The following is a 9,479-nucleotide window of genomic DNA, read 5'->3' on the forward strand; positions in this document are numbered from 1 at the left end:
ATCTAAAACAAATTATCGAATTAGTCTGTTTTGTGTGTGGCCAATTTTTATTAGCTGTTTAGCGCTTTATTTGGTTAAGAAAATTGATTTTCCCTTTGTTTCTCTGCAAAGAAAACTGACCAAAAACAAGATAATTGCCGGACAGTTAATTAAGTTGGCCCGTGCAGACAGCTGTGAGAAGTCTAGGTAATTGCAAAAGGCATTTCCCCCTATTAAAAACGGAATTCCCCAGTTTCTACTTATCTAATCGCTCAAGTGCTTTTGGTTGGTCAAGTAGGAATTCCCCAGGGAACTGGTCATATTTTTAGCAAGTGGTATCTGATTAAAGTATCAAACTTTAATAGATATTTTATTTAAATTTCAAGGTGACCATTACTTGCACCATAGAAACGCTTATACTTTTGGTTTTTATTATTTTTATTGCTTTGAATAAATAAAAGTGCTTTCGTGGACCCAATCGTCGTCATCAGCGTGACTTGTATAACCTTTTGGCATATCATAATAATTGTGATAAGCATTCGCCGAGTGCAATCAATCATTGGCTATAGATGGCCTCCAGTCCGGTCAGATTGATTGCCCATTGGATTGGGACTCGGATTCGTATTCGGATTCGGAATGGTGTTGGGAATGGAAATGGAATCGCTGTTGACGGATATCATCTGAGAATCGAGCTGTTGACTCAGTGCAGTCCACACACACATTCCCGAATGGGTGTTTTTCAGGAGAATAAGTTTTCACACGTCCCCATATCCTTTGGATATGTCCTTTTTCGTCCTTTTTCCTGCCGGCTGCCTTCTGCTTTTATTAAGGGGCCTCCCGCCGCCTGAATAAACACTATGGCTGACCAGTGAGCAGATTTCTTTTGTCACGACTCAGGCATCCGCGGGCAGCCGAATACTTCTCGTGGACCAGCTCGAAGAGCTCCTGCTGGAAGTATCCGTGCTCCAGAAAGTGCGCATCCTTGTGGCCACGCCGCCGTATTTGCTTATCCCTCAGCCGGAACTCGCGCCACAGCAACTGGATCTGCAGCCATTTTTTGGCTATGAATTCGAGAGTCTTTCGCTCGGATGGCGTCTTCTTGTAGTTGGAAATCGCGTGGAAAATGAAATTCGCACTGATTTGTTGCTGCAGCGCCAATTGGTCCAGTACCAGGATATCTGCAGCCTCCTTGTGACCCCCCGGAATGGGATGGCTGGTGCTGAGCTTTAATGCCACAATGTTCGGCATTATAATTATTTTTTCACTGTTTAATTTATGGCTCGCACTGTCACTTATTATAATTTATACGCCAGTTTCAGCTTGTCCAATGTTTTTAATTAATACTATTAGTTTCCCTGAAACGCACAAAGCCCGTCAGTTCGGCGGAATTTCTGCAACTAAATGCTTGGAATTGACTGCCGTGCTTTTATAGCGATTTCAATTTGACTTTGATAAGCCCATGGACATAAGAATAAATTGTCGAATAGTATGGTTTTATTAATAGGTCATTTCGCACCTGATAAAAGATAATATGAGGTTAGGTATGTGAGTTATAACGACTCAATATTAAGGTACACGGAAAGTAAAAGTATAAAATATGTAATAGTATTTAAAATTCTAATTTAAATGGTGGCTATTTAAAGAATTTAAGATAAATTTTTTTGAAGTTCTGAATTATTTAATAATATTTAAGAAGTTATTATATATAACGACTCAATAATAAGGTACACGGAAAGTAAAAGTATAAAATATGTAATAGTATTTAAAATTCTAATTTAAATGGTGGCTATTTAAAGAATTTAAGATACATTTTTTTGAAGTTCTGAATTATTTAATAACATTTAAGAAGTTATTATAGTTATACTTAATGTAAGAACAGAAGGGTCTTCGTAAATACCCTACATTTTTGGAATATTTTTAGTGAACTGTCACATTGAATGGCCAGGAGTGGGGGCGGTGTCGGGAAGATAAAGCCAAAATGCCAGTTATCAAATCACGCTCACGGATCCAACGGCTGATTCATGGGGGCCAGTCGAATGTGCGCAATGCGCTATCAGGGAATTATTGGGTGATAAGCTCGATAAGCCCCGGTCCGCACACACTACCTCCCACTACAACTTCCAGGAACCCCTACCAAAAACCCAGCCATAAAGTGGCTACAATAGGAATAGGGCCCGTCCTGACACATTAGCCTACTCAACAAAATCGTCAGACCAAAGTCAATGAACACAATCGTTAAGCGTTGCTCTAGGCAACAAAATTTTATCGCCCCCAAGTGGGTGGGATTTGGGAAGGGGCTGGTCCATGTCGAAGGGGGGTTTATGGGGATCAAAGCGTGACAATGTTTGTCGTCAAGTGTCGCAGACTCATCGCTGATAATTGTTACGATTATCCACGCCCATGCCATCATTATCACGATACGCCCAGCTCCACTTAGAATTCAGAGGGAGCTAGTTAGGGGGGCAAACCCATTCAACTGCTCCTTACACTCATGATTTAATTATGTTCCCATTGCAGTTGTGAAGTGGTGCTTAAATCACGACAAAGCTACAATTTTATGTACATTGAACAAAAATGATGAGATGGCGAAAATCGCATAAATAAAGCAGCTTTTAGTTAACGTTTTTAGTAAAAATAATTTCCTATGCAATTATCATTTCATTTAAATATTCTTCATTGGTTTTTATTCCCTTTTCACCCCTAAAATGTATTCAATAATAAACCCATTATCAGCACTCATTGGCAGCTGATAATTCCTATTTACAATTATTTATAAAACTTATCACGGCTGTTTAATATCATGATACATATTAATATAGCATTGAATATTTTGCTTTTTACTGCTTTAAATGATTCAAATCAAATGAGCTGTCAATTGTGACCTTTTGGCATGGGCCATTTCTATTTTTGATGGTTGCTTGCATTTGAATGAATTCAAACTTTATTATGGCTGCATCAAATGTGCCGTTAACACTGTAACTAAGTACATTTTGAAAACCAATTGATGTAAATAATTAATGACTTTATTTTTCGTTGTAATTTGCATTATTGTCATTTATTATTCTAGATTCGAAGCATCTGAACTTTTTTTAGATACATTAAGAAATTTATTTTTTGCATTGATTTAAATAAGCAAACCCAAATTATCATTGTGTGGGAGCTAATTAAATTTCTGGTTGAACATCGAAAAAAATAATGACAAAGTTTGAATTATTATTATGACTTTAGTTGAAATTGAATGTTAAGTACTTTTAAATTGGTTCATAAATTCATTTTAAGAATATAACAAGCCTAGAGAAAATTTCCGATTAAAAGTAAATTAAATCCAGATTATTATTTGTAAATACATATTTGCTGATTGTTGCGAGAAAACAACATCAAAGTGAAAACCATAAATGATTTTGCCTAACGGCTACAATTAAGTTTTTAATAACTGCAGAAAACTCTTATTGCAATGACAGACGTCAGTTATAAAATTAATATTTTTAAAAATTAAGTTAAAATAGTTTTAACAATTTTTTCTCTACACGAATCAGGTTGGTTTTTTTTTAATTCTTGAAAGAAAATTATTACTGAAAATAATATTTTAATTAGCAGTTGTTTAATAGATAAACGGTATTTTATTTGGAGCTCAGTTGGTTGCAATTTTTGCATTTTAAGCTAAATGCTCATACATATAGGGTGAGTAACACTGGAGACACCCACAATCCAGCTTTTCCCACCATCGCATATGCCATTACCATCGGCCATTCCACATTAGACACGCTTCATTCCTTTGCACATTTCATTGGTCAATTGACTGTGAAAACCTGTGAAAACAAAAACACAACCGTGGTAGGGACAGCAGGAGGACCGAGGTCCTGGCCAACAGGCCATGGAAAATTACTAATGCATTTCTGAAGAGTTTTTCATCAACTAAAGTCCCCAGCAGCAGCTGCTAACTGGATGTTACCTGTAACCTGAGTCTCGCTGCCATTCTTTAAGGCAAATATCATTAGCATTATGATGCCACTCCACTCCGCCCGACGGCCACGTCACACCCACTGCCATCCAGCTGGGTCCCCAGTTCCATTTCCATGCGGAATCCCCGCTGCTGTGGGCCATCAGCCACCTTCCGTATTCCATATGCACATTTACACAAACCGCTCTGGGCCACTCCTTCACACAACCTGCGGACATGTTAAACAAGTGGGAATACACCGACTTTCATATATCCTTTTCGGAACCATCTTAATGTATGAAATAGGTAGTTAAGCTTTTGTTTTTATAATCGGTAAACAAGCAATATAAGCTATATACTTAGCTATAATATATTATGCAGATTATAAATATCATTAAAAAAGTAAGAAATAACATTAAATTATAAAATGCTCAGCAACCTATAAATAAATAATTTCCCTGAGCCTTTATTATTTTTATGCTATAACAAACAAAATCAAATAAAATCATCCAGAAGCACATGCCTTTTACCCAAAATAATTAAAGTCTTGAATAATAATCGAAGGAATGCAAATGTTATTCAAAAGTTTTTCAAGTACCACGGATAATATGAGCTTTAAAGTTCCTGACAAGTTTTATGTTTTTGCTTCTTCAGTGGCAAAGATAAGTAGCACGACTAGCAACAAATGAACAACAACGTGGACAGGAAAGGCAAGGCAAACGCACGTTGAGTGAGAAAAATCATGTGCGCAAATACAGAGCAGATTGCAAAATCTATTGCCCGCTTGTAGGCGCAAATGTTCACTATGCGCTGCCTGCACAGTGGGTCAAAATTGTATTTACTTATCACAAAAAATAGTCCTTGAGCTCTACAAAATTACCCAAACAAAAAATATTAAATGTACTTACAGTTAAAAGAGAAAATCAACCAAACGCATTTATACACTCAAAAAGTATTCGTTTTCTAAAAATGTTTAAATCTTAGAAAAAAATGTATTTTATTCAAGGACTATAACACTTGGTGGATTTTTGACCAACTGTATTTATTTTAAAAAGTTATGGAAACCTATATAAAAAAAGTTACAGCTTAACAAGAATTAAATAACTTGTCAGCAAATAAAATCTAAGCAACTGTCACATAGGTTTATTTAACTACTTATTCGAAAAAAAATCGTTAGGAGAAGATCATTTTTTTAACTTATAGAAAAAATTGTCATTGACTTAAAATTTCTAAAATTCAGGTCGAATAATTTTGACCCACAAATACAACCAGTTCAATATATAAATCCGACTGTTTTTTCATTCATATTTTACCCCTTTTGAAATGATATGTTCAACATCCATTGTGCCCACTGTGCACCGTCAACTCGTGTGTGAGTGGGCGGTGTGTGCTTGTGTCAGTTGGTTGCCTGTGTAAGTGTTGCAATCGAGTTGCCTAGTGCAACTTTTTGCTATTCCATATTACTTGAAAAGCAGGCGATGCGAGCGATAAATATATACAACATATTTCCATTTGCAGGATTGCATAAGCTAAAGCCACCTGGCCATATTTCAGAATGGTTGGCGGTGGCTGTGGTGTTGTTAGTGGCTCTACTTGTTCTGGCTTAACCTTTGGCCCACGCATGGCAAACTCAGCCAGTGCTGGGTATTATTTTATTCAATTTTTGTCAATTTGTTGCTTGGATACCTGCTAAGATCCAGGCAGACAGCTTGAGTGTGGGAGTGAACCATTCAATCAGCAAGAATTTTCACCTCTTCCGAAGCCACCAGCACCCACTGCCTGGGTAAAAATGAACTGCATACTTCTAGGCCCAACACTGTTTACTTTGGACCGGGCCAAAAGCCAGTCGACCCGGAAAAATTGTTATGAAATTCTCAGCTCACTGCAATTTTTCTGCCTATCTCAATCTGTGTAAAGTGGCCTCGTTGTTTGACAAGTTGTTGGAGTTGTTATTCGTGTTTTTGGTCCTGTTGTATTGTTGTTAGCCGATTGTGCTTCTGGTTTAAGCCATTGATTGCATTGAGCTTGGGCCTCGTTGATTTTTGACTTTTTCCGTCCAACCAGCAGCAGCAGCAGGCTGAAGTTTTTAAGTCTTTTTGAAAATGTTTTAGCTCCACTCCAACTCAGTGTCCCTTTTGTGTGTGGGTATGTGTGTCTGTGGATGAGGACATAATCTGACTGATGTTGACTGAATGGATAGGCATTTTAGTAGGCCTGCTGCATTATCCGGACGCACAAGACAGCTCTGAAACGAAAGTTGAGGAGTACTTCAAATATCCTGCATAGTCAACTTGGCCTCGATATTCCTGAGCTGCATATATCCGATTTTAAGTACTTGTAATTGCTATTTCGGCAGACGGATTGCGAACATGATGGAATCCAAGTACCAAAGTAAATGCAGTTCAGCATGCATCGATATTTAATAAAACCGTAGGAGCATAAGGATTTAGTCCGACTGATGGCATTTTTGTATGAGGTTTGCCATGTTTGAGCTTTGATATTGCCAAATATTCACCCAAGGTAGCTGATTTTTACATTCTACTGGCAAAAGTTAATGGAAATTTTTCATTGATGGCATCCAAGTACCAAAGTAATTGCAGTCTCAACATGCACAATCACCTTCTAATGAAAGAAATATCGAATTTATTTAGCCACACTTAAACTACTGCATTTGCCCATAGACACCTGTACAACACCTGCAAAACATTTTAACCCCCCGACGGCGGTGCTGAACTATTTTATTTATTTTTCCCTCGGATGCTTTGTTTCGAAAAGGGCGTTATTTTAATCACCGCTTTGCCGAAACCCGCACAGCAGACCCACCTGCTCCTGCTGCGACCTTTGCCCTTGCTGTTGCAATTCCTGCTGCCCGGGAGCAAAAAAGCTGGAAGGGTGGGTTGTACGAAAATATGGGGTTGGGGGGTGCGTTACATAGTTTGCAAATAAATTAGAATTTGCTACAGCCAGCGGCAAGCAAATTAGAAACCGCTTGAACTACACGAGGCGAAATGTGCGTGTTATAACTGCCAAGCACATAGATACTCAGGCACACAGGCACACAGATACACAGATACTAACACGCACGGGAGTACACAGCCCAAAATGAATCTAACTGCCGCCAGCTAAATGTGCGTGCAAAAGTAAACACGAAGCAGCCGATGAATAAGGGAGGGGCGGCAGGGAAAAGTGGGCGTGGAAATGGGTGGGAGTTTTCAGGTGTGGGGTCACAAAAACAACAGAAACGCCCAGAGATGAATACCGACAAGAAGTCAGAGAACGAAAGAGTAACCCCAAGTATACATATTTCTTGATTGTAAGCCTGACTAGGAAATCGGAAGGGGGGATCCTGGGAGTTACCTGTATATCAATAATACTATTTTAAATTGTGATCCTAACATTTATATAACAAATTCTTAGTTCTTGTGAGTACATAGAAAACTGATCCTGTTAAAAATATATAAAAAATGTTTTATTCTAAAATTCTTCTTCCGTTTTGATGAATTAATAAAGAAATGTAATAGGTTACATTTTAAATGAGCCAAAAAATATCATATTTTTTCTGTCTAAGATTATATAGTTTTACTGAACCTTTTGCTTCCCTATTCAATACCCAATCCCAAAAAACTACATTGCTAGTAATGGGTACCTTTACATCCTAGTAAACTCTCTTTTTGCTCGTAAACTAACCGAAAACACCTTTAGCCTCTTTTTAGAGCCAGTCAACGCCTCCGTCGCCTTTGGGCCCGAGAGCCCTTTTCCCGCTGCGGAGCCCACCACATGCATTTCAATTAACGGCCACCGAAAGCACTCCACTCGCAAAAACACGTGCTCGTATCGTCCTGGCCACGCCCACACAACAGTCGCGGAGGAGTGGCCGCCCATCCAAGGTGGCTCCTGGCCACATATCCTCATTGTTTATGCTGCGGGGACTGCACTTTATCAAAGCGCCAGGCCGGGCCGAAGCTAAAAACAAACTGCGGTCACCAGCGCCATTTTGACTTACGACCCGCCATCTTTTCTGATACCCTATATGGTGGATTTGGCAGAAGATGATCGGAAATTTCCCAGATATGCATCGCAGAACTCGCAAGAACGTTTTATATTACTTGGATTCATTTATTATATATTTTTTTACCTGTCGTGACACCAAAATTCATGTACTAACGGATACTATTTTGATAGTATGTTGACAATAAGTCAATATTGATTATTATACATTACAACTGTAACTAGTTCTTTAAATAAAAGTTTATCTTGCTGTGTTAGGATGTGAGTAAATAAATCGAATATTAATGGAAACAGGATGCAAGGCTGATGGCATGATTGGGTTTCCAAACAAAATAGATGAGTTTGCCATGGGAGAAACTTAAAACAAATAACTACTCAGTTTTTTATTGAGTCACCACTTAATAAATACCTTGCCTTAGCTATTTATTTAGTCTCTAATTGCTTGGCAACGACTTGTACAACACTCTTCCAAGGGTAGTTGAGTGTCTGATTTTGCTGCACTTCCTGTTTTGAATCTGGGTGAAAAAGCTTTTCCCGTGGCACGCGCACGCACTTCCGGTTCTTGTTGTCTGTTACCTGCAAGTTACCTGCCAGGAGTCGGTCAACGGACCAAGTTCCCTTCGCCCAAGGCTGTTTGGGGAGCTGTTTGTGGGGGCGGCAAGAGCACATGCTATGTATAGCCCCCCAGCCATCGCCCCCCGGACTGTATATTTTTGTTACCCATCGGAGGACAATTTTGTCAGCTGCATATGCAAACAATTACCGCAAAATAAAAGGTAAACAAAATTACTTCCGAGCAATTTCGCGTGCAAAAGCATGACGCACACCCAGGAACCCCTGTTCACCGAGTCCTGAACCTCCCATTTAAGGATTCCCCCCCCACCGCCGAGCATCCCTAATGCATGTGTCTATATGGCAAATTATAACTTTTGCTCGTTTGCCAAAGAATACGCGGTGGGGCGCCGGAAAGAACGCTGGAAAAAATTGATTTCCAAGCAAAAATTAAGGTAAAGAGGAAAAAAGGTTGTTAACTAACCCTTTTAAATAGTTTGCAACTATGGTAATACTTATCCGTATCAAAGCAAAAGCTGTAGGTACATTTATTTAACATTTAAGCTTACTTATAATACTTTTTAAAATAAGAGGAAAATTAGGGCTAACACCTTTAAAAGTGGTAAGAACCTTTAAACGCAAGGTAATGAAAATCAGTATATTGAACATGCTGTGGGGCTGAAAAAACAAAAAGACCTACAAATTAGCTCAAGATGATTCCTAAATCGTTATTTATCGTAGTATATAAGGGCAGATAACATGTTTTAGTTCAGTTTTGGGTGTTTGGGCATTTTTGCAGATTAGAACTACTTTACAATTTTTAATAACACTTAAGTGTATCTTTTTATTTCATAATCTATCTAGCCTATATACCTGTTTTGAAATAATCCTATATTTTATGAACGAATTTCCCAAGCTAAAAACCAGTTTTATTTACTCAAAAAAATACCCACAAATGACTTAATAGCTTAAAAGTGGGCAATCGTGCAGCATTATGACC

At 38.4% G+C, this 9,479-nt stretch overlaps 1 protein-coding gene across 1 annotated transcript; it reads right to left on the reverse strand.

The window, feature by feature from the left end:
• Window positions 1-450: 450 nt before the first annotated feature.
• On the reverse strand, window positions 451-1,306 carry LOC119548133. The gene has a single exon (XM_037855229.1). It carries the CDS (start codon window positions 1,225-1,227, stop codon window positions 835-837), a length of 393 nt encoding a protein of 130 aa, XP_037711157.1. The 5' UTR covers window positions 1,228-1,306; the 3' UTR covers window positions 451-834.
• Window positions 1,307-9,479: the final 8,173 nt, after the last annotated feature.

Source organism: Drosophila subpulchrella, chromosome 2L (assembly GCF_014743375.2).
Source record: "Drosophila subpulchrella strain 33 F10 #4 breed RU33 chromosome 2L, RU_Dsub_v1.1 Primary Assembly, whole genome shotgun sequence".
Classification (NCBI taxonomy): Eukaryota; Metazoa; Arthropoda; class Insecta; order Diptera; family Drosophilidae; genus Drosophila; species Drosophila subpulchrella.